The sequence below is a fragment of the Scomber scombrus genome, chromosome 7, assembly GCF_963691925.1.
Source record: "Scomber scombrus chromosome 7, fScoSco1.1, whole genome shotgun sequence".
In the NCBI taxonomy this organism is placed as follows: domain Eukaryota; kingdom Metazoa; phylum Chordata; class Actinopteri; order Scombriformes; family Scombridae; genus Scomber; species Scomber scombrus.
Window position 1 is genome coordinate 24,129,010 of NC_084976.1, and position 26,435 is coordinate 24,155,444.

Sequence of the window (26,435 nt, forward strand, 5' to 3'; positions counted from 1 at the left end):
TATTCTGAACTGTCTGTCTGTCCCTGAATACACTGACGATTGCTTTTTCAATTTTGTGAAAGACGCATTTCATTCATCATTTTGGAGGGGAATAAATGCTCCCAAATGTTTCCGAAATGTGCTAAATCTAAGCCTTGTTTCAAGGTACGTATACAGCATCTTAAAATGCATGAATTATCATTAAGGACAGATTTTTAAAAAGTAGGATGACCCTCACACTATTCCTTCAAACTCACTTGACCTAGGTATTGTTTGGGTCCTGCTTATACCCCCTTAACTGATATTAATAGCAAATGTGGTCCTGTGTTGCTCAGTGGGGAGAAGATAGCTCTAAGACTAATTACCTTCGCTGACATTATTCAGAGTTTATTTCAAAAAAAGGTCACCCATGATGGAAATGTACAGAATTGTGTTATTGTAGGGTTTCTCTAGACTGTCAGAGGTTACACCTGAAATGCTGCTCTTATAGATGATAAAATATTACTGTTAAAATTGATATGGATAGTTGATGATACTGTAATGTATGTTTGTATGCATTGTTAGATTAATAAAAGGGTTGGCCCCTCCCAACCCTTTTATTAATTGTAGTTGCTGTCCCATGCGGAGAAGTTTAAGTATCTCGGGATCTTAATCAAGAATGAGGGTAAGATGGAGCGTGAGATTGATAGGTGGATCGGTGCGGCATCTGCAGTGATGCAGGTGTTGCATTGGACCGTTCTGTTGAAGAAAGAGCCTTAGAGACTGGGTCAGGATTTCAGATATCCAGGGGAGGCTAAGAGGAGAGACGCTGCTCCTCTGCATTGAAAGAAGCCACTTGAGGTGGTTTCGGCACCTGGTCAGGATCCTTCTGGACACCTCCCTTTAGAGGCATGTCCAACATGGGTAGAGACCCCGGGGTAGATCCAGAACACGCTGGAGGTATTATATATCTCTCCTGGCCTGGGAATTCCTTGGGATCCCCCAGGAGGAGCTGATAAGCATTGCTGGGGAGAGGGGTGTCTGGGTTTCATTGCTCAGCCTAACGCCACCGCGGCCAGGCCTCGGAGAAGCAGCAGAAAATGGATGGATGGATGGATGGATGCTAGATTAATATCATTAGTGCTGAGATGTTATATATTCATTAAAGTTCGACATTTGGGTGCAAACATGCTGATCTACAAATCGCAGACTGAACTTTACCCTTGCACAAGTCATAGAGATTGTGAATTTTACTTAGAGTATTAATTGATTTACTTATTGTACCATTAAATATCAAAGGTAAGTTTGATGATGTACAAATGTTCTTTTCCTAGAGAGCTTTACACTTATACAGGAAACTGCCCAGTAAAACTCTGATCTGTTGTCCACTGAGGAGCACCAGTGTGGCATCCACCTTCTATCAGATTAAACATTAAATCTGTGACAATTACACTTAAAAATAAACACAATATACAATCTTTTTTTCAAACAGTGACTCCTTAAACAACTCCCCAGATCAAGGCAGATGGCCGCCCACCTAGAGCCTGGTTCTGCTCAAGGTTTCCTTCCTTTTAAAGGGGAGTTTTTCCTCGCTGCTGTCACCAAGTGCTGCTCATGGGGGAATGTTGGGTAAATTAAAGAGCACAAATGCCCTGAGATAACTTCTGTTGTGATTTGGAGCTATATAAATAAAATTGCCTTGACTTAAGTTGACTTCCTCAGCTGAAAGAGTTTATAGAGGAGGCCATGTGGCTCCCTGTAGACTTACTGTGGCCCTAGACAACCTCCATTTGCTTTTTTTGTTGATCTGGTAATTACTAATTGCCTGGGGTCCATTAAGCTCTTTTGGCTCTTTGGGCGTGGGCACTACAGATGGTCCATAATAATGTCAGTGCATTACGGCCTGCAGTGTAGCATGCCGACATATGAGAATGTGTTTACAATACGCGTACACATGGGCAATATGACCTGGCATCGCTATGTCAGCATATGTCAAAATGTGGCGTGACCATGTCAACTGATGTGTCACTGCTTGACCGCTTTGAGGTCAGACAGCCAGCATCCATGAAAACTGAGGGAAATATTTATCCAGTTGAATCAGCACAACTGTTTGGGAGCAAAGAGGCGGCAGCAATGGTAGAATCATAGACGGAGGGCGACACAAGGGAGGCCCTTAAAATAGCTGAGTGAGACGGAGAGGTGGAGGGTGAAGGAAGAAGGAGAAACTGAGCGGGACATTTGTAGAGGGCCCAGAGAGACTGAGTCAGGCAAAAACAAACAGAGGAAGTCAGCTATCAGATGGTCAGTTTCACAGAGCCCAAGGAGAGATTGAGAAGACAATACAGAGAGATAAAGCTTTTAAAATCCAAGAAAAAACTTACCTATACAAACTTGCCTTTAGTTGACTACCTATGTATGTTTATTGCACTTTTTAATGTCTAATATTTAATTTATTTTCATATTTTACTCTCTTATTTAATTTATTTTTTTATGTTTTTCTTATGTGTACAACACCTTGAGTTACAACCACTGTATGAAAAGTGCTATACAAATAAACTTTAACTTAAAAGCAGAGAGAATGATAGATGACATTGTTAAAAGCACAAAGAAAGAGAAGAAGAAAGAATAAGAAAAACATGTAAGAACAAATATAATAAGAACTTAAACATCTAGATAGATTGAGGAAGAAATAAAGACCTATCAATAGAAAAGACAGAAAGACACAAAAACTCAAATGATGTTAATGATTATCAAGTTATCAGTACATGAATTTCATTCCAAATGAAGATAACTGATGAATCACCAGGCCTGACAAAACAATAGCTAGTCGAATTCTGGTAGGCAGAAAACAGCTGCCTAAAGCCCTGATCAGATGGGATGCTTTTATCTCTGCTGTCACCGCACTAGTAACAGAGAGAGTAGTGGCTCAAAGGATGCAAAGAGCTTTACATCATTGTTGTTGCTATGCAACTATCCTATTATTATAGGCAAGTTAACCTAAAGTAATGCAGGTGATAATGTTTGTGAAAATCATAATGAACAAGAGGAAGAGAAGCTGAATTACAGTTGAGAAAAATAGGTGGCATTGTCATAATATATTCAACAGAGTCGGGCACATACTGAGTGGGTATGTACAAAAATGTAAGGACCCTGATTAAGATTTTGATCAGAATATGTTTGAGTTAAAGTCTGAAAAAAAGTTGTCGCTCACCCATCTCGGGATGGTGCCTTCCTTCAACAGGAACGCTGACTGTCCGCCGCAGTAGCTTGTTCCTGTGAGACTCTGAGCGCCTCTCGCGCATCAGCAAAGGGTGTACCTGCATGGAGAGAGCACAAGGTCAAAAACACAAACGCACACTCCTGAAGAGCTGCAGCCTGAAGTACTGAACAGAATATCAATACACAAGTGCACCCTTTATGCTTCTCTTTGTTGCATGTGATAAACCATTCTGTTCACATTGTCCTTTAAAAATAACTGCAATACAATTAGAGTGGTAGAGGACAGCTTTGGCAAAAATTCTTAGATGCTAATTGGTTACAGGAAACTTTATCTGATAATTGTTAAAATGATTAGTAGAGTAAACACATTACAAAACACATGAACAATAGATGTATGATAAGGTTTCCAAAATGATGAATAAACGTCTGTGAAAGCAACTTTAAACAGCAATGAAACACAAAAATCATCTGAAGATAATGGACATAAAATTAGATTCAATCCACATGCCACCAGTTACGTTGTGTTTTTCAAAAGTCTTAGCACAACGTTATCATTCAACGAAAGTAAAAGTTTGGAGAACAGCTTATCTACAAATAGACAAAGCTTAAATGTTTTTTAAAGATATCATCCACCACAGAAGTTCATAGCATGATACATTATGTCTGATGTGGAAGAACTGATAACTGAAAGCTAAAAAGAAAACTAGAAGTATATAGGAAAAATAAACCACACTTCACAGCTCAACCACATTTGGCCCCATAGTCCCTGAATTCATAAAAGTGAGACTTGAGGGAAAATAAATGGGGGAATGTGCTGCACTAATCAGAAACACTAGTCCTTTTGAAACATCAGTTACACTCAGAAAATGCAGCATTCAGTCCAAAATACAGATCTATAAAACCCAACTCCATTGCTGGAATTGGGCCATAGTACGCCAAGAAATATACACACACACAAAAAGTGATGTGATCATTTCAAAATATCATATGGTGATGCATAGATATTGACATTTGTAAATGTCCCACTACTTCCTGAATATTTAGAGCAACTACTAATCAAGAATAAATAAACCCTGGATCAAATGTGACAAACCCAGACAGAATTATCACCCATATCTGCAGTCATGCTCGGCTCACTACAGCTTTTTAGCCTCTTTCAGCTCATTGTTCTGGTGTTATGGCTTGCCAGTTTGTTTCAATCAATCCCATTTTCGATTGCAGTAAATTTCCTCAGGAACAGGTGAAGACAAGAAGAGTTAAATATGAACACAAACATGACTCCAAATGGATGAAAATGTAGCACACATCTGCTGAATGTGCAAACAGTACATTATTAAGGTGTGCTGATATATTACCTGCAAAAACTTAATAAAGTGATAATAGCTTGTTTGTTATAGTGTGCACTCAAGCAACCAAAAAAATAACCCATTATTGTACCTATAACAAACGCTGAATGATGAATTTACAGCGATAATTTCAAACATAGGTATAGTCCTATATAGACATATATTTGTGGTTTTATGTTATCTATGAAGTCAGATATCGATACCAAACATGGTCAGAGTTCCAAAATTTGAGGTTAATGCATGTAGAATCACTCCCTGCAAGTCAAAAGCCCTGAATGTTTTTTTCTACCTTTCCATCGAGTTGATGTCAGCTCGTTACAAATGCCCATAAATGACCATCTATTCTGCAGCCTTGGTTGCTAACGTTGTTTCTAAGGTTGTTCGTGTTGTTTGTGTTGTCCTCTCTCATATTTCAGATTGGATTTTGGCTCAAACATGTACAAATGTATCTGAGATTACATTTCAAGTAAAGAATAAGAAAAAATAGTGAAATCCTACTACCAGCTATAGTTTGATGATGTAACCTCCAGACCGAGCGGAAGTCTGCCAAGGGGCAGTGTGCGCTCCTCAGGAGGAGGGCCTTAAAGAGACAGGAACTAAAACAGCCTGTATGACACAGAGGCTGAACTGAGGAGCTACACCATTATAAGATTAATAAGGAGGATTTCAGAAGAGTCCCTGACTAAATATATAGAACTGTAAATGTGAATAATATGTCCCCTTTAAAAAATGCAGCGACTGTCCTCTGTGTATCCTTACTGACATGAAGTCAAGGAGTCTCTGGAAATGATAGCAGCCTTGTTTGTTCTGCTACAATACTGCTGCGCTTTTGACTGTGTCCTTTTGAAACTAGTGCCTAACAGGAATGCAACGCCGGGACATAAAAGAGCTGGTGTGAACACAGAGAGCTAGTGTCAGAAGGTGGTACTAACTGCAGAGAGCAGTGCAGGATAGTGCAGCCTAGGGGGGTTTTGGGGAGAAGCCAACAACAGTGAAGGACACTAGCAGGTCACACTGAGCCATATGTCCCACAAGACACCGCGTGCCACTCACTCTGAAGGAGCCCTGTTAAGATGAAAGAATGAAGAGTGTGTGTGCGTGTGTGTGTGTATGTTTGTTTGTATGCTTTTGAGTTATTTATGTTTTTTCTGCATCTGTAAGTGTGCACAAAAAGGACTATTTGGTATAGTTGCAGATGTGTGTCCATCAAAGCAAGGGCACATACAACTTTAATGCAGACACTGCTCCAATTCAAGCTGCTAATATTCTCCACTACCACACTGCAGCTGTAGCACATCGGACACAGGAACACACATACACACACAGACATAAATGCACATCTCTACTGCAATAATTTAATTAAACCAACCAAGCAGAGGATGCTTCACATCACAGCATCAAAATCTTGTTTATATGAGTGTCTTTATCCAACTTAATCACAGACGAGCATCATAAATCAACTGCATATGTGATAACTCTATGTGGCTGCTTGCGCAATCAAAGTGCACAAAACTACATTGTAATGCAGTCCTTTCTTGGTACCAACATATTGCTTGTTATGATGAAATTACAGCACAACCATCCTCCTGAAAAATATATTACGAAGCATCCATTCTTTATGAGTCCAGTGTGAGAATTCAGAGAGCATGTATGTTCATTTACTCAGAAAATGTACTGTGGGACACACTTAGGGAACCAATTTCCAGATGATCTACAGAGTGCCCCAAATATGACTGCCTTTAAGGGCATGTTTTAAACCCTTTTATTCTCTGCTGCCTTCTAATGTTGTGTGTATTGTCTGTATTCACCTATTTATATACAGTATTTATCTTCCACATGATTGCCTCCTATATTGTAAACATTTTCTTTTACATGCTATTTCTTCACTAGAAGAAGTCTTTTTTTTATTTTAAATGCATATAAAGCACTTTGAAATTGCTTGAAATTTGAAAGCGTCTGAACTCAAGCCGTGTCTTAAGTTCACCTTTTGTTCAAGTTATTGCACACTTAGAGGTTTTGCCATTTTTCAGGGCTTTTCTTTTGTCCCACTAGCTTTCCCTCACTCAATCAGTACCGGTCCAGCATTTTGGTCCAGAGTAAAATATCTCAACTCATACTGTATGGCTTTCCATTAAATTAGCCTTAACACAAGAGAGAATCCACTTGACCGATGGGTAAAAATCAATGCAGGATAAACACCTACAACTAATGACCAATATCTTCACTTGCCTATTTTCTATAACAACCATTTGGATACAGTAAGTGTTATTGATTGTTTAGTAAGAATTAGAAGTGGGCAACATGGATAAAATCCTATATCACAGTTTTCAATATCCCATTATATCCCAAGAGATATCAGATTAATAGCTACCAGGGTAAAAACGATATGGCAAATTTACATGGTCTCACAATATATCACCACACTGCCAAGCCCTAGTAAGAATATCCCTCTTACCAGTGTAACATTATTAGACAAGAAAGAAAACTATGCACTCAGCTTCCATCTAAATCCAGGTCTTCTTAGTGCATTTGAAACCAAGTTTTGTCAGTACACACAGCTTTTCTCTAACCCTCTTTTAATTCTCTGTGCCAGATTAATGTAGGAAACCGCGGCAGAGAGTGGACGAGCACTCTGTTCGACTAATTGAATATGTTTTAGTGGCAATGAGTAACAGTAAACCTGAATTAACCTCACATTCTACCGACTCTTCATTGATCAGGAGCACTAATAAAGCCACAGTTGCATACTGTAGCTTTACTGCGACCATGTTGCATGATAGTGTTTCTAAATATACATAATAGACAAAGTGGTTTCATAATGGCTCACTGAGCACTGTGCCAGCCCTGAGTCCATGACAGAGAAATCAGGAGGAGAGTATGGAGGAGTTGCAAACTAAGATGCCAGGTAATCATGCTGAATGGTTTTGCGGCTATTGAAGGGATTGTGGTGATTTTCAGCAGGGTTAAAGTGATTCTTCTCTCTGTCCAGATTTTCAGCTGTTGCCATGGAATCCAGAGGAGACAAATGGGCTGTGTTTACTTTTATCTACAGTATGAGTTGTGAGAAGGTTACAAAATACATGTTCAACACCTTGAGCTCTTTCTTTTTACATACCAGAATCTAAATACAAACATGTAATTTCACACAATTAGCTGTACACAAATTGCTAGAATGATCCATGAGCTACGTTAAATCCATGCCTGTTAAGAAGTTACATTTTTGACCAGCCATCTTGATGTCAACACTACCCAATTAAAAGGAGCTAAAAATGGTAATTTTCCTCAATCACATCTGCTTGAACAGGAACAAGCCCACTCATTCTCTCCCCTACTGCCGCCCTGCTCACTGCAATTCATCACTGACAACTTAACTCACGGAAAAGACCCAGAATACCTTTCTACCCCACCCTGACACATCAGCCCACCCCTGCTTCCAGCGGGGGTGGGGGTGGGGGGGACACACCTGAAGACTATTTTTATTCTTGCATGTGGCAGAATTTTATTGGTCAGATGTGGCAGAGTTTGCAGCTGAAGACATAATACTGGCTCTCCGGGGGTTGCCATGAGTGGGCACAGAAAGCTGGCAGGCTTGCACTCAGTGTCAACAAAGAACAGAGAGGCAGCATCAGGCTAGCACACTGACTTTTTACCAGATGAAATATTACACTCACACCTTAAAACACCAATCTAATGAAACTATTTAACTTAAAACACAACATGCCACTGCTAAAATAAATTACTGTTTAAAGACCTGGTATGGTGTTATCTACCAACTGCATTGTCTATAACACCCCACTAGAAAGAATAAACCACATTAATAACAATGCTTAAGGTGCTAAGGCACCCTTGAAATGAGCTGCAGTTTTTACCTGTTCCACTGCCAAACTTGTAGGTGGAGCAAAAAGTCTGCTGTGATGAATACATGAGATACAATAACTGGTACAACTGGAATAACTACAGACGCTTTTGGATATTGGATTTTCAAAGGCACGGTCTTTCACGTGGTGGAAAGTGATGGAAGTACCTCTGAGAAGGATGAAGTTCAAATCCTACATACTTTCTTTCTCACCTCCATACACCTGTCAAGCATCTGTCTGAAATTCTGACATCAAAAAGGTGAGCGGGGGGTTGCAGCACTGTTCATGAAGTCTTTCATATTTAAAATCTTTAGAGCCTTACCAGGAGTGGGACTAACAATATTAAGTTTATCTTGAAACTGGTCATTAAAATTAAAATGGCTCTCTGTAAAAGCATGCATCTAATCAGCAAATCTCATGGCAATCTGCCCAGTAGATTTGAATAATTCTTGTGCCTGATGTTGGCACTAGAAGAAAGGTCACAGTGTTACTAGAGACACCTCTAGAAAACCATCTGGGAACCATTAATATACCATACAAATTTCGAAGAGATGCAGAAATATAGCTTTAAAGATACCTTGAAAGGCAATAATGTGTTTAACAAGGTTAGATGGAAGATCAGGGGTTTACAAAATCATTATCTGGGAGCCATAAATATCCCTACCAAGCAGCATCTTGAGACTGAGCAAATGCATCAAGTACTTCAAAGCACAATACCAACGACGGCCACTAGATGCCGGTCGCAAAAAATCCCTGGCTTCAAATCACTCCTGTTCAAAAAGTGTCAACGTTACTCAAGAATTACAAATACAATAACCTTTGTCATTCTAGTCTCAGTTGCTAAATCTGGGCCCTCTAATAAGTTTGTTGGTGGTCATCTTGGAAATCATTACTCTATTAATAAGATTTTTAAATAAGATTAGTGACTTTGATGTCTGCTGTGTGGTCGTTGATTGAGAGCTGTGATTGACAGTTGGCTTACCTGCTGCTCTCCAGGACTCATACTGAGTGGGACTACTTATTTCATAATGTTACTTGATTATGATAACACTCAAAGACATTTAACCAAAGACGTCAACATCATTCATCAAACACGTACATTCACACTGTGACAAATCTGCCAAAAGATGTTTGAAATGAATATAAGTGTTGCAAGTTACTCCAATTTTCCAACCTTGGTGCTAACCTGATGTTCTTCAAGAACCAAACAATCCCAGGATGTAGTGTAGCGTGAAGATTATATATAATTGAGAAGACATGAGATATATGTAGGAAGTTTGCCCAGTAGTGCTTTGTAGATAAACACAATGTTGTTCCCTTCTCACTGCCAATGATTGCCACCCCACTTTCTCATATAATATACAATGATGCATTTTAAAGCTATCTCTAGTTATGAATCTGAGAGCTGATATACTGTAATTAGAGATCGTGTGTGTGTGTGTAGCAGCAGGAATGTGCATATAAATTGTATCACCATGGTCCAAAACATATAAAAAGGTTGACTGAACAATTTGTTTTCTGCACCTCTGGGTAAAAACTAGTCTTATTTCTGTAATTAATGTCAGTTTTGCTTTCAGTGATTTAGTTAGTTCATTAATTAAATATGCTTTTTGAAGCACAGCTCATCATTTAACCAGAAACCAAGTTATTTATAAGAGGATACTCTTTCAATTAGTGTCTAAGTGTTAATATTTACATCAACGAGTACAGTTTGCTCAAAAACACAAAAGTCAAAATAAATATGTTGAAAAGCTTGAGCAGCAGAGGGCGCTGTGGTAAATAGAACAGAGTCATCTGCAAACAGATTAATTGTACTGTTCCTAATGTTTTACATTACTATGCCCAGGTCTAAAGGCAGATTGATACGATTTTAAAGTGCTGAGATAAAAATGCTCTCACCTGACCATTTACTAATTTCTCTAGCACTTTAGCTAGACATGAAAGTTTAGAAATTGGTCCATATAGATTCATTATGCTGACTCCCTTAATGCACAAGTAATACATAGCCTACTTTCCAAGGTATGCATTCTGCTTCAACAGTCAAATTAAAAATGTAAGACAAGCATTCAACTAAAAATGGAGCTGCTAATAATGGAAGCCTTGGCTCTAGTTGGTCAGTCCCAGTGGCCTTTTTAGGATCGAGTGAACAAAGAGCATTCATCACTATAATATTAGTAAATGGCCTCAATGAAAAGGTCTGAGTACCCAAATGACCTTCCCAACAAGATGCACTATGATCTGAGACTGTTTGAGGAAATCTGTTATTTTCAAGTATGTATAAACAGAAGAACCTTGTAAAATTTAATTAGTTAAGTTAATTATTTGTGAAGATAATGTCTGATAGTGTCCTTTCCTACAGTTTTCGGGTCTGGCCTTTTATGGGAGGTTTATTTCACTGTAGAGATTTTTTAAATTATCATCAGCATGAGTTAACCAGTTGATGTTCATCAGAGGCTCTTCTGTAAAATGCAGCAAATTTGTCCACGAATGGTCTCGACTGCAGCAGTAGCCTTTAAGCCAAATGTGCAGCTGCCAATTAAGCTCCCAAAATTTTTCATTGCCATAACAATGGGAGGGTATCCCGAGATCATGCACTGATTATCATTCAAGGCACTGTCAATGAAGCAGATAAAATCCTCCTTAAGAGGTGCTGGTGTCTTTAATGAGAGCACCTGGATTGCAGAAGGTGAGGCACCTGTTGATTTGCATATGTCGGACCATGGATGATCCCGATAGGTGGACAGCTGGTTCGTCTACCCTCAGCAGGAAAATCATCATCATCATGTAAGGTGAGAATACTGAATTTGTTTTTCAGTGGGATGCTGCAGGTTGTGGGAGAGCGAGAGAGGGAAACTCTATGATTACATTTACTGACATGGTCCAGGGTTAAGGATGTAGCGGTGCAAAAATTAATAGAGACCTTGAGTTTAGCTCCAGTTCGGTCCCAAATGTCATTGTTGTGGACAGAGGCCCGAGCAGCAACTGCAACAGCTGGAGCTGCAGTGGTGATAGTGTGGACAGAGACCAGCGCAGAGGCCCAAGCAGCAACAGGTGGACCTGCAACGGTGACAGTGGTCCCAGCAGCAACAGCGGGTGAAATCAAAGCAAGGCAGTGAGCAGTAGAGTCAATTTCTCGTGGAGATGTGGTGTTAACCTGTGCAGAACCAAGAATGATGGTATCAACCTCTGCATCCTATATATTGTGGATGTCCTCCCTTGCAATTACGCAATCTGTTGACTCTGATGGAAACAATCCTCGCAACCAGATGAAGAGGTGAGTGGAACCATGATATTTTGTTGTTGGTATAAGATTGTTTTTTAGGTTGAAGTGGTGAAGACACGGGTCCAACATGTGGACTCACTGCAGAGACTTACATTAGGTCTTAGTTGATTAGAAAGTGTTTTGATGAAGAGCTGCTGCAGAGCCCTTGGCCTGGACTGATGAAAACAAATTAAAATCCACATCCAACGACTACAAGCATTTATCCAATTAAAGGATGTTCAAAATGAGCAAAGTTCACAGACTATATTGTAGTACTATGACAGCGTATTAGCGCCATATATGTTTAAAATTTAATTTAATTTGTTAAATTTACAAGAGAAAAAACTCGGACATTCTCTGATATAAATTCACAAATTTACGAGAAAAAAAAAGTCAGATATTCTCTGACATAATGAAGGCGCAAATTTGAGAGAAAAAAACTCAGATATTCTCTGACATTATAAAGTCACAAACTAATGAGAAAAAAAGGCAGATATTCTCTGACATTATAAAGTTGCAAGTTTACGAGAAAAAAGGTCGGGAAAAGCAGTCACATAGCCTCATTTTGCAACACTGGAGAGACATGGCTTGTGGTGCATTATGCCTGCCAAGGAAGAACTGATAAAATTGTACTTTACAGTGAGTGTATGTGAATGCGCAGCGATTGACGTTTGATCAGAAAAGTAAGGAGTAATATATGTGTGGCCGTCCTGTTCAAGCAGCGGCGCCTCCGTGTTCTTATTCCATAACCTATCTAAGTATGGTTGTCTATAACACTTGGTTACACAAGTATCTCCTTATTGCTAAACCCAACTGAAAAGTACAATTAGATCAGTTCTTCCACGGCAGGCATAATGCACGACAAGCCACGTCTCTCCATTGTTGCAAAGTGAGGCTATGACTGCTTGGCAGAATAAAGCACCTTTTTTCTCGTAAATTTGTGAGTTCTCAAAAAATCCCCCCATCAAATAAAACTGGTTCAAAACTGGATGAAAAGTAAGTTTTCTCGCAGGGCTTCGAGCTGGTACACACAGATGCCAACGCATGCGTAGTTAATGCTCTGGCGCAAATGACAACTCAACAAGATGAGCGTGTCAAAAATCTTACATTATAATTGTAAATAAGTCCTGTAATGAATCAAACACAAATGTAAGAATATTTTAATATTTCATTTAGGGTGCTGGGCCATGTTTGGGGACTGCTGTGGTGCAGCAATCAATTTCATCCAATTTGAAGTGTAAATTGTATGCCTGATGGATTTAAGCATCCGTGATGACTATTGTAATGGGGAGAATTGAAATCGATCCCCACCCCCCTCTTTTTTCTTTTTTCTTTTAGAATTTTAACAATGAGACAATTAAAAATGAACATGTTCATTAAATTTCAATCAGAAACTGCAATCACTGCACCACAAACCAGACACCTGACCTTGCATGGAGAAAAAGGGATGGATAAAAGGATGGTGGTATTGGCTGAAGGAGGCAGACATGGTGGTACAGAAAGAAAGGAAGAAGGGAGAAGGAGCGAAGGGACTGCCATTGATCTGAAGAGGGAGGAGGGTGTTTTTGTTCAGCTTGGCAGGTTGAGTTGAGAAATGCTGCAGGCTGGCTAGCCCATATGTCACTACTGCTTCCTCAGGCCCAGCTGTGAGGAGCAGGGGAATACGGTGGTATGCTGTGTATGGTTGTGTGGATGTTAAAAGAAAGAGGGAGAGAGAGAGAGAGATAGATTACATGTCTCTGTGAGAAAGGTAGAAAAGTGTGGGAGTGTGTATGTGTGTGTGAGACTGCAAGAAATAGAGTGTGTAATGTGCGAAAACTGTGCAATCCATTATTTCTTAACAGGGCAGTAATCAAGTACTGCTGGCTGTCTAACTCTGGCTCACACAAAAAAAAACACATACACACAAACAAACACATGAACCTGCATTAGGACACACATCCAGGAAATGACAAAAATTTGGCCACACACCTGCACAAACACCTACAGAAATAAATTTCCCCTCAGCAGAAACACACACGCACACACACACACAAACCATGCATAATGATAGGCAGCTGAGTAGGCCAAAAGCACGATTTGTCCTTCAGGCATTAGTAACGTCCTTTCACAGACAGATGTTCCACCTCCTCCTGACCTCAGGCACTGGCTACAGTGTTCATACAACACACAGTGATCCGACTCGCAGAAATACATACATACATACACAAACAAACACACAGTGCACAGGCCAATAGGGCTGACATTTTGAGCATGTTTGGCCTTTCAGACACAGAATCAATGGATGATCATTTGCTATTACTTGAATGTCTAAATAGTGCTTTGGAGATCATAATTTTAAAGGATACGGCTGGCAATTTTCTATATTTTTCTTATTATTAACAAATCTCGTGTGCAGAACCAAACCAACAATAATTAATGAACTTCCAAGGATTTCGTGTGTATTCAAAGCCTGACTGCACATGTTTGTGAACATGGTTCTGTTTAAAGAGCTTCACTGACTTGTAAAGTTGTTACTTGTTGTGCTACATATCTCAAACTCTTGACTTTGTAATATACTACATTATGAATTGCGAAGCACTGTAAACGGAAATCTGATCCCACGTATGCACATTGGCATCTGCCTTACACAGAACTACACTCTGGAGACTGAAAATATGATTGCAGTTATTTGTATTTGGAGCAAAACATACTACTATGCCCATTATCTTTGTGATGAAGGAACTTGTCACCGAGTGCAACAGTCTAGGTCATTGACAATAGAGGTCTACGGCTACAGAGGAATAGGATATATCAGGCTTTGGATACACACACAATACTTGGTTTGGCTCTGCACATGAGATTTATTGGCAAGAAAAAAAAACAACTTAAGCCTTGTGATATAAAGTACTAAATATGTAGGCTATACTATATATACTGTATGGTGTTGGATATAGTGCAGTGAAATTTGACTTTATGTTCCTTGTTCCTTGCATTTGACATTTATCCAGGAGCTGAAACTGTATCATAACTCCAAAATCATTTAATATTTTTCTTTTAACCCATAGAATACAGTATTGTATTCAATTGATGTGAACACATAAACATGATGAAAACATAACTGTAACCATAATAAAACACCATCATTTGATATAAATAAGTAGGGACCTTGCATTACAAACCGTGGCCAGCTTGAAAGATGTGTCACAGTGAAGACTGAGAGGAAAATGACAGAAGCAACTGCCTAGCTAGTCGCTTACAAAGTAAAGTATATTTGCTTTTCTACTATTGTAAATTTGGTGAATAAGGCTATTGTAATACTTTGGATGTAAATTAAAGTTGAAATGCTTCATTGCATCCATTCGTAGATGTTAAGTTCATAGAAAAAGTTCAAATTACCCCTAAGTGTCCACATCCCACAGAGACAGACATGGCAAAGTACAATTCTTCTTAATAAAAATGATAAATGGCAGAGGATTGCTTTTAAGGTCATCGAGATCTGGCAGTTGCTCCTGCTAAGTTGGCAGGAGACAAATTAGGCCTAGTTTTCCTCTTTCCTCTAAGTGCCTCTAAGGTATTGGGAAAAAAAAAAGGTACACTATCCACATGTAGAAGTGAATTAATCAAAACGCTGAGATAAAAGCCATTTAAACCTTGTATGTACAGGATGACCTTTTGAAAAATAGTTTATTTCTGAGTGAGTGACAATTTGTATTTATGTGGCAGGTAATAGTTAGTCAAATACCAAGACTTTTTTTTTGTTCAGGTCAGCCATCTTGGTAAATCAATCAACCTTTACTTCTGAGTATCACTGCCCACCTACATTTATTACATAATTAATCCTTCTACCTCCCACACAAAAGCCACCTAAATGTGCTCTCCAGGGTCATGAGCAAACACACTATCCACCTCTGAGCCACTCTTCATGCACTGTGACAACAGTAGCTACAGGCTAAAGCCACAGAGGTGCTGGGGCTTGTTTGCAGACCGGCTCATGAACTAATGCTTTCAAATTCAGTATCAAAGCTGCAAACGGGACTACCGACATAATAAAGAACACTTCTACCAAAAATAGGAAAATGAACTCAATAATTGAAGTCATGTCAAATTGGAAGAATACAACTTCTACTTTTCTGTCTGTTATTTCCTAGCTCCTTATAACACTTGCAGGCTAAACAAGGCTGTGTGGCCCCTGTCAGTTTTTCTTGCGTAACTCTTTCACAGTTGGGGGAACGCAGCCCGGACACATGACTTGGGGGGCAGGGCACTGGTGCGTGGCGATGGTGTATGAAACTCTGTCACCTCAGATTAATGTTAGATGAGAGGAGGAGGAAGAGGGGAGGATGGCAGGCAGCCATCACTGCCAGCCCTCTCACTCCCCCTACAGCACAGAAAGAGGCAGAGCAGTGTACTGAGAGATGGAGGAAAATGGGAGTTAGAGGAATGAAAACTCACAGATCAAGATCTCCAGATTATCACAAAAAAACAAAGAAATTCATTACTTACTTTAATTATTGCCTGCATTTAATTTTGCAACCCAGATTTTCCCAAGTGATCCATATCGGGCCTACTTCATTAACAAAGTCCTAATTCTTAAACAACTGTAAATGTCTTTAAATGTGTTCAATATCAAAATAAGTGGGATATTCAGTCCAGTTGTTACATTAGAGGTCCAAAGTTCATCTATAATCAGTCATCAATCAGTCTATGAATCTGTTTAAAACACTCATGATGACTGGATTAACACACAGCTGCTCGCACAATACTTGAATCTTCTCTTTCTTGGTTCTGCTACAACTACAAAGCTCAAACACATACAGCAAAAGAGTACTCACTGCAAAATGTAAATATGCAATTATGTAATCATATGAGAGCTGCAATGATTAATCAATTAATTGATTAGTCAATCAGCAGTGAATGAATCAGCAACAATTATGATATTGAATTAATCGTAATAGTTTTTAAGCAAAGTTATTTTCTGTTATTTTTACTTTTTTATGACATGAAACGTCTTCTGCTTTGGGAAGGTGTGACAGGCATTTTCCACAATTTGCTGACATTTTATAGACTATTATGATTTATCCAGAAAATAATTGGTTCACTATTCAATAATACAAATAATCATTAATCACAATCTTAATGGATATGTGCCTGGAGTGTACCATTTTGTTTTGCTGAGGGTGGTATTAAATAATAATGGAAACATATCGTGCATAATGCATAATCCCTGCAAAATTAGAAACTTTCTGATGTACTTTCTGTTAGGACTGCAACAAAAATGATAGACTATGGTCATATTTGAGGCACTGGGTTATACTATGAACACCCCAAAATATTTGTCTTCAAATCCTAACACTAAGTGACAGCTTTTGGTGCTTAAGGCTGCATGCTCACTTGTTTTCTAGGTAATACAACTCCATGTTTCTTGCTCAGACTCCATTGGAAATTATTTTCTATCGATCACACGCAGTAGCCCAAGGGAGACAGCAAAGAAGTCACATTCAGAAAACATAAGAAATAGCAAAAGAGGGGCACTGTAATCATAAGCAGTGTGTTTTTATGTCTTTTTTTATGTCACAAGCATTTACGGCTGCACTGCAAGAGCGGGGCCAGTCCTATAACAGCGAATGTCTGTCACTGACTGAGTGACGAAGTTACATCATAACTTGGCTGAAGCGAAGTATCCCAGAATGCATTTTGAACCAACTGGGCACTTGCATGTTCATGGTAAATAAAATATAAGCAATAAAACAACACAATACATTTATAAATGTAAACATTACACACATGAAACACACTGCGTTGGGGTCATTTACTCTCAGCATTAATGATTAACTTGATATTTACTCCATTACAACTATTTTTCAGGTGGGTAAGTACAATAATATATAATTCATATTTTTTTTTAAACATAAATCTTAACTCAACCTGTCTTACAACAAGGTGGTGCAATGTATTTTAAGTATTTTTAATGTGTTTTTGTTATGTGAACAACACTTTGAGTTATAACCACTGTTTGAAAACTGCTATACAATTAAATAAACTTAAACTTGCATAAAAAAACATCTTATAAATGCTGACGATGTCGATGTTTGATGGTATCCAGGCAATGTACAAATTGAAAGCCCTCTATGTTAGCCAGGTTATGTCTACTAAGACCTTGACCTGGTCTAGTTTAAACTTTTAATGGTATTCTACCCTTATACTCAGTGTCTTGACGTGCCACTCAGACAACACATCTTGTCAGCATATCTATTATCCTTGGCAATTAAAGTAAGTCAAGGGTGTTGACATCTCAGCGAGGGTGTAATCCCATTCAAGCCCTATGAAGTGCCTGCACTCCATCACGAGGAAACAATTCAATGAACTCAACACACCAGGCGTCAAGAGACACACGGGCACACGATTAATACAAATTTCCAAAGTGACACATTTTAGACACAGCAGAGCAGTTTTGTTCCCCCGTAGCGACACCTCAGCTCTCCAGGAGAACGTACCTCCTGCGTCTTTCTGATGGCTGTCATTCACAAAACAAACAACAACAGAAAAACAGTGTGGCAACCGAAAAAGCACTACAAGGAGCACAGAGACAGGTGGCCTGTGGGAAAGCCAAAGACTCCTGCCAGTCACCCCAGAGAGAGAGAGAGAGAGGGAGAGATGGTAGGGAAGGGGAGGGGAGGAAAGATGGAGAGGGAGAGAAAGTGTGTAGCAACGAATATGGAGACAGAAGGAGGGGGGAGGGAGAAAAGCAGAGAGTGAGAGATCGGGCAGAGTAGGAGGAGAGAGAGAAAAGAGATGGAACCACAGAAGGATTAGATGAAGTAAGGAGAGAGATAGGAGGGGAACAGATGGAGAGAGAAGAGGAGAAAAGGTAAGAGTGATGGATCGATGGATGGCATTAAAATGAAAAGAATTGAGCTTAAAGGAGGTACAGATACAAGAGAAAGCAGGGGATTGGACAGGTGATGTTAAACTGAGATGCTAAGCATATAAGCAAACAGAAAATCAGAGAGGTGAAAGCTGTGTATTAAAGATGGGCTGATATCAAAATGTGCAGGAAGCAGCAACACTGGTAAAGAAATAAAAAAAATAGCAGGGTCGTCCACTGATCTTCCATATCTCTGCTATGGAAACATACAGTATGATTGCTTTTCTTGCCAAGCCACTGAAGCCATCTAAAACGAATGGAAATAAATTGAAGGGTGAGTGTGTGTGTGTGTGTGTGTGTGTGTGTGTGTGTGTGTGTGTGTGTGTGTGTGTGTGTGTGTGTGTGTGTGTGTGTGTGTGTGTGTGTGTGTGTGTGTGTGTGTGTGTGTGTGTACAAAAGAGAGAGGAAGAGAGGGACACCGGCTCTGCATGAGGTGAGTGACAGGCATGAATATTTAACGCCTCTCGCCGTCGCCGAGGTGACGGCTATCAGCACATCAGTCCGGCCTCCGATCCATTCACAGCTGCTGCCTTATTGGCACAATTAGACAGGGATAGGGCTCTGATTAATTGAACTGGGCTCTCCTTTCAGTCCCTCTAGAGCAGCGCAGGTCTCTTATCAGGATCACAGCACGCTCTATTCCTCTGAGTGATGACAATATGAAATACTATTGGCAGCCGTGCACTCACACTACAGTAAAAGTCGCCACCCGAACACTTTGACCGGCCACATGAAGATTCATTACTTTATCGACAACATAGCTGAACATAGGAATTCGCCTCAGTGCATGGCTTAAATCAAACGCCATACACAAATACATCCTGTAGAACTCACACAGTACATTTATCATGACAAAAAGTGAGACAGATATCTATAAAATACAATAAAAGTAAGATAAAACACAATAAAAAAAAACGACCAGAACAACTGTATTGTCATATATCAAGGTATGCAGCTTCTCAGATTAACTTCGCTGAACTTAAAGTGCTGACTTGTCAGAGTTGAAAGCTTTAAAGCAATTTACAAATTATGTCAGCTACTGTGGTCTATAAACAGACTTGCTAATTAACCTATAGATTTTATGGTGGTGTTATAATTGTAATGGTGTAAATCCAATCTCATCCAAAACTGTGTTACTTATGTGTGAGAAATAGTTTTGTTGCAAAGCAGAGGTAGAAAAAGCTGGAGAACAGTACCCTCTCCTGGCCTGAAGAGCAAAATGAGACTTTATCCAAAATGAGCACTGCATAATCTGATTTCAATTTTTAAGTGATCTGAAAATCAACTGAGGGCAAAATTGAGGATGACAATTATATTCTGCTGGTTTAACAGCAGACGATACCAGTGTCATTGTGAAGCTTCCCAGATGAGAATGTGTTTAAACAGCTGAAAACAGAAGATTGTTCAATCATTTCCCAAAGAGTAGAGCTTTCATTAAAATATTTCCAGCTACTTACTGTACATGTCAGACTTAAACTGGCTCTGTAATTTTCTCTCCAGTAAGTAAACAAGTAAGCAGTAAGTTATTAAAGTTATTAAAATAAAACTATCAATGGAAAAATCTAACCTGAAGAAGTTAAAACATGTTATCTGTAATGTTTTTAATTTATTAAAATATTCATCCAAGTGGGAAAGTATCATATCATTAGAAGTTGAATGCCAATAAAGTAATTTTAATACTAACAGAGTTTGCTAGGCATTCCTACCCTGTAGTATCACACTTCATAGCAGGACTGAGTTTTGCAATGGTTGATTAAACAAATAAACAGTCACCAAACGCACAACCCTCAGCAATGGCTGCACCATTTATAGGCAGACCCACAACCTGGCTTTAACACCATGTAATGATTAGTTCAGCATTTGTATTTGTCTAATTGCAACAAATCACATGAAATTAAAATACCAAGTCAATGATTTCATATTTCAATCCCTGTTTGTCTGCGCTTCCCAAGTGAAGATGTAAAAACTTGTCACAAATGCATAATTTCTTCTTTCTTTTTTTTTTTCTTTCTTTTTTTAAAGTTGGACACTATAGTTTTTATCAAATGTTACTGAAATGAGTAAATAGCACATTTCTTGGGGACTATTTGAGCTTCAGATTAATAAACATTTAGAGCTCAAGTGAGTATTTATGGCAGCAGGATGGTGTGAGTGGATTTATTAAAAATAAACTACAGTACCCATGTTCATGGCAATAATGGAAGTTGGTACAACTGTGTGGCTCATGTTTTGAAACATGACACAGAGAAATAATCTATATCAGGCTTTAGCTACACACAGGACACTTGTTGGTAGGATCAATTTAATTGCTGGTTTGGGTTTTTCATGGGATTTGTTGAAAATAAGAAAAGTATAAAATACCACCAGCCTTATTATTTAGTTTGCATTTAAAACTGTATAAATGGGCTTGCAGTTTATCCACTTTTTGCCTTGCATTTTCTATTCTAGTCAAGTAATGGCATCATCTACATGTAAAACCAAGCTCATGTCACTTCAGATCAGGCAGGTTGATAAAGTGAGACCCCCCTCCCCACCGAAATATCTCCACATCACAGTTTTTTCTTTGAGGTTACTGGTTACACAGTGATGATCCAGTTAAATAATGCAGACACTGGCCAAAAGTTATAGTCGGAATATCACAGAATTAACAACTGCCCTTGAAACTGAACCCCTGAAAGCGAGCCCGAAGCGACAGCGATCCAAGGAAGCTCAAGCTTCTGAGATAAACTGTGGTTACTTTCTCTCTCTGTCCTCCTTTTTAAAAGATATTAGATGAAAAGTAGGGTTCTTAAAGTAGCACAAAGACTGAGTGAAACTATCTGCTAACAGGCCGTCATGAAAATGACGTCAACCTATATTTTACCAAAAAAAGTGCTAGTCTGAGTGAGGTATTTAGTGGATTATTTCTTTCACATTGTATATTAATCAAGATAACTATTGCAGATGTATTGTAACATTTGAAACTACTGTTAAAATTTGAATTGGATCTGCTTATTAATTCAGTATTTGAAATATTTTTTTCTCTCTCTAGGTTCTCCTTCCAAGAATTACACATCAAATTACTTTTATGGGCAAAAATTAAATTCTTAGACTAAAACTCAGGTAGATGACATACTGTATTAGCTATTTAGTTGACTGACTCTGAATGTTTGGTATCATGTTCATTGGTAATTAAATACTGAATAGATCAAATATTAATTAAAGCTAAACTAATCAATATTATTATATGAACAATAGGTACACTACAGGCCCAGCAGTACACAGCAGACGGGCAAAGTTAGCAACGAGCTTGTGAACACAATCAAGCATTTAACAGCCACATATTTCCCTCAGGAGTTGATGGAGGAGAGTGAATATTGAAATTATATTTGCCGGGTGACCTGACTCAAAATGAATGATGATGTTGCTTTGTATCTGCTGAATGTGCAAATCAGAAATTGTTTGCTAACATGCCAAATTTATAAGACGATAGATACTCTGTCAATGTTACAGCTTATTACGCTGCCCTCAAGTGGCCAAAAGAATCAATTAAGTGATTTTATAGACTCAGAACTTAATGGTCCCACTCCAATCAACAAAGGGCATTGCTTATTGTTACTTCAGTTCATGTTTGAGCTTCACAGTGTGGCATGATGTATGTGCAGAGTTTGGTATTTAAAGGCTGTTTTCACATTAACCTGCTGAAAGTGAAAAGTTATTCTGTGCTTATTGAAAATCTCAGTACTGTATGAACATTATGTATGACATTGCAGCTTGCGGTCCAGTACGCAACTTACACAGGTATGATGTGGAAACCTGATGCGTCTAATTCACATATACTGACATAAACTTTTTTTGTTATTAATTTGAAATAAAAAAATTTAAAAAAGCATATTCAAGGATTTTGTTATTATTTTATTACTATTTCTAAGGTAAGAATAACCATATCAGACACAAATTATTATTCCAAGAAAAACATTTTACTTGTTTTTAAAAATATCTGGAGGGGAGCTCAATTATTATCTGGAGGGAAAATAATTACATTTGGGTCCTTACCAACTTGGAACGGGGTCCAAAATCAAATCAAATCCCAACCCTATAATATTATTTATTTATTTAGTTAATTATTTATAAGTTATATTTATATTTATATTCAAAGCACTTCAAAGTGATTTACGTGTTTAATTTATTTTTACTATGAATATTACTTTGAAAATCAAAGCATACTGCAATGAGAGTAAACCCTCCTGCGATGTGTAATGTCTATGTGCCATCAGTATGTCAAGTGGTATCTGTACTATAACTATGTGCTATATAATATGATGTTTTTTTGTTTTTTTTTAAAGTAAGCTAAACTGCATAATGAGAGGCCAAAATAAAGGTATTTAACAGTTATTTTCCCCAGTAAACTCAGACAAAGAAGACATCTATGATACCACACTCTCTCTCTCCACCCAGACCAGGAGGTCCAAGGATTCAAATGCAACTTCAGAAACCAACCCACTAAAACCTGCTGACTCTTAAATTTGCCAGCTCACAGCTCCCTGGTAGTGACTGGTCTAAAGTCCTCTATCAGCGCAAAGGGTGGAAAACAAGGTTGCTTTTTTTATTTTCACATGACTGATGTCTCTTGGTTTTAAAGTTGTTTAAAGTAAATTTGGCTTCCACCCCCTCTGTGTGAAACCAGTATCTGTGCATTCCTGGTGTGTGGAGTACAATACCTCCTCCTGGTCCAACATGTAGAGTTGATTTCCGGTGCTCACGCGAAGCTGGGGGTTCCAGTGGTCTCGGGGTGGATGATCGTGTGAGGGGCGGTCGTAGATGGGACGCTCGTGCGAGGGACGGTTGAAGGAGGGGCGGTCGAAGGAAGGACGGTCGTAGGAAGGACGATCGTAGGAAGGACGGTCGAAGGAGGGACGTTCGGGAACAGGGTGGTCGTAGGAGGGAGCGTGGAAGGAGTGGGCGTGAGAGCGATGAGGGTGATGATGATAGGAGGGGGGGACGGCACACCTTGCATCTGGAGAGCAGAGCAGGAGGAGAGATGGGTTAGGGGGGAAGAGGGAAGGAGAGGAGAGAGAAGGTCAGTTAGGATCATCGGTAGGAGGGCTGTGATGCTGTGACACATGTCTGTCCTCATAACATCAGTGTCAGGTGTCATTACAGTGTGTTTGATAGGTCTCCTTAATGAGGTCATCAGACATTAGTTATAATGAGACTTTGCAGGTCAAGGAGCAGAGAGTGGTAGAAACAGAACCTGCTGCTGGGTTGTGAGATAATAATATACATTTATTTATAGAGCATTTCTCAAGCAAGATGCACAGGCAAACATAATGAAAGTAAATTAGAGGCCTTAAAAACTACAGCATGAAATAAATAAAGCAACAAGCACCGATATTGATACAAGATATTAAAAAACAAAAAATAGGCTGGCTGGTTTAAAGCAATAGCTTGATATTTTGGGAAATACGCTCATTTCCAAGAGTTAGATGAGAAAATTAATAATACTCATGTCCGTTCAATATAAGCTACAGCCAGGAAATGGTTAGCTCAGCTTACTATAAACACTGACATTAAGGGGACAGCTTAGTCTTGCTATTTCCAAAATTTGAAGTCCACTAACATGAGCCACCGTAAAACCACAATTATTTGTTTTAACAAGCAAGTAATAAGCTTGAACTTTTTTACCTTTGGATAGAGCACATTAGCTGTTTCCAGTCTTTATGCTTAGCTAAACTAACCATCTCCAGACTATAACTTTACATTTAATGGGTAGAAATTAGATTAGTGTGGGAGTGTCCTGGTGGTCCAGTGGTTAGAGTGCTTCCCATGTAATCGCAGCATCTCTGGTTCGAATCCGGCAAGGGACCTATGCAGCAGGTCATTCCCCTCTCTCTCTCTCTCTGTCTCTCTCTCTCTTTCTCCCCGATTCCTGTCAGCCTCTCTGCCAGTTACTTACTAAAAATAATGGCATGAAAAGCCCAAAAATAAATCTTTGAAAGTAGAAGAAAAAAAAAGAGATTGGTGTCACAAGACAGAAAGAAAACCATTCCTTTAAAAACAAAGTAAAATATCAATAAATTAAACAATAATACAAATAGGCCTTGCAATGATAGAATACACACACACACACACACACACACACACACACACACAGCACAGATGAGAGGATCTTAACGCTCACAGAATATAACATTTCTACACAGCTGATTAGGGAAAGCTCAAAAACAAATACACTTGACATCAAGTCAAGAATGGTTGATCTACAGCCGTTCTCTTGTGCTACCCAAAGCCATTATGATTTTTTCCATCATTCATTTCTTATTTCATTTATTTTTTATAATTCATTGGTCCAGAGATAATGCCCTTGTTTTTCTCCTGCTTCCATTGCCCTGATCTCAACTCATTCACCCAGATGGGACTAAAAGATAACACAAAAAGCAGCTCTTAGGATAAGAACTCTGGTCCTGAGACAAATGTAAAGTTGTATTAGGATGAGCAAAGAAAGAAGGTGTATGAAAACAAAACAGAGAGTATAGTTTCCATCACACAAACTCTTCACTGAAAGAGTTTCATTAATAATTCTTCTGCAAACAGAGTTATAGTTAAAAATGATAATTGTCTAATTGAAGTCCTGGATCCAGCTCATAACCAAAATCTAATCAGCTCTTCCTTGGCCTGAGGCTGCCCTGTCCACCAAAGTTAACGTAAATCTGTTCTGAGGTTTCTGAGATATCCTGCTGACAGACAGAAAGAAAAACTAAACTATAATCTTCTCGGCAGGAGTACGAATTATCTTTGACGTTATCCTGGATCATTTATGAAGATATGGAAAACATGTTTAATGATATCCAAGGGCTCTGTGCCTCAGATAATTAAAGAAATTGATCACACAGTATTGGAGACATTAAATTGGATTTTTACCAGGTAGCTGTTTGACTTAATCTTAAGTGGAAAATGTGTGGGTAAGGACCTTTGGTAAATGAGGCACTTTGTATTTTCTTTCTTTGCTGCTGTCTAAGTTTTCCAACCTTATTGCATTGTTTTAATGTATGCTTTAACTTAAAGTGGACCTATTATGTTTTTTCTGGGACTCCATTAGAGTAGCTTTGCATGACTCACGGTTCAAAAACGCTCTTTATTTATCTTATTCTGGCCCTTTACGCAGCCTCTCAGTTCAGCCTATGTCTCTTAACAGGCAGTTTTAGCTCCCGTTTCTTTAAGGCCCTCCCCATGATGAGCCCACTCTGTTCTGATTGGCCAGTTTTCTGAAAGCCTGTCAATGTACATTATTTATTGTACTTTGGGGACTACCCCCAAAACAATAAAAAAAAAATGCCATAATGTGAGCAAAGCAGAGCAGTGAACAGATGGCAATATAAAGTAATCCGTCACAAGCTGACATCATCTCGGGCTGACAGTAGAAGAAATGATGGAAACTGGGTGTTCAAAGCCATCTGAAGCCAGTGCTTTTTTGCTCACAGGGTTTACTTCTACATATGTTTACTTCATTATCTGACACTTTGGCAACGTTTAGAATGAACATCCAACACTCTCATCAGAGACTGTACACACCCAGTATACCACCTTTTTCACTTGCTGCCCCCTGGGAGGCGTTACAGATCACTGAAAACCCAGATTTAACAGACTTCAGACATAGTTTTTTCCCCACAGCAATACACACTTTGAATGGACTCAAAAAATCAAGATGATGTTTTCTTTAATGTACAATATTCTGCACTTGCAATTTCTCACAGCACTTAAACAAAAACAAAACTGTGACATTTATTTATTGTTTTTATTTATTATATTTATTATTGTGTGGAATATGTCTTCTTTTTAAATGACAGCACCTTACTGTAGTAGCGCTCCAATTTTGTTATATGGTTTTTGACAATGCAATGAAAATT

The 26,435-nt window shown here is 38.8% G+C and overlaps 2 protein-coding genes across 2 annotated transcripts in view; both read right to left on the reverse strand.

Moving 5' to 3' along the window:
• Positions 1-23,282, reverse strand: part of syngap1b (synaptic Ras GTPase activating protein 1b) — a 102,827-nt gene extending 79,545 nt beyond the window's left edge. The window contains exons 1-2 of the mRNA XM_062422502.1: positions 23,250-23,282; positions 3,170-3,275 (exon numbers count right to left, since the gene is read on the reverse strand). Of these exons, the coding sequence (XP_062278486.1) occupies positions 3,170-3,275; positions 23,250-23,267 (124 nt within the window). The 5' untranslated portion in view covers positions 23,268-23,282. The remainder of the gene's footprint in view (positions 1-3,169; positions 3,276-23,249) is intronic.
• Positions 1-26,435, reverse strand: part of ankmy2a (ankyrin repeat and MYND domain containing 2a) — a 366,395-nt gene that overhangs the window by 241,655 nt on the left and 98,305 nt on the right. The gene's annotated exons all lie outside the window — the stretch shown is intronic.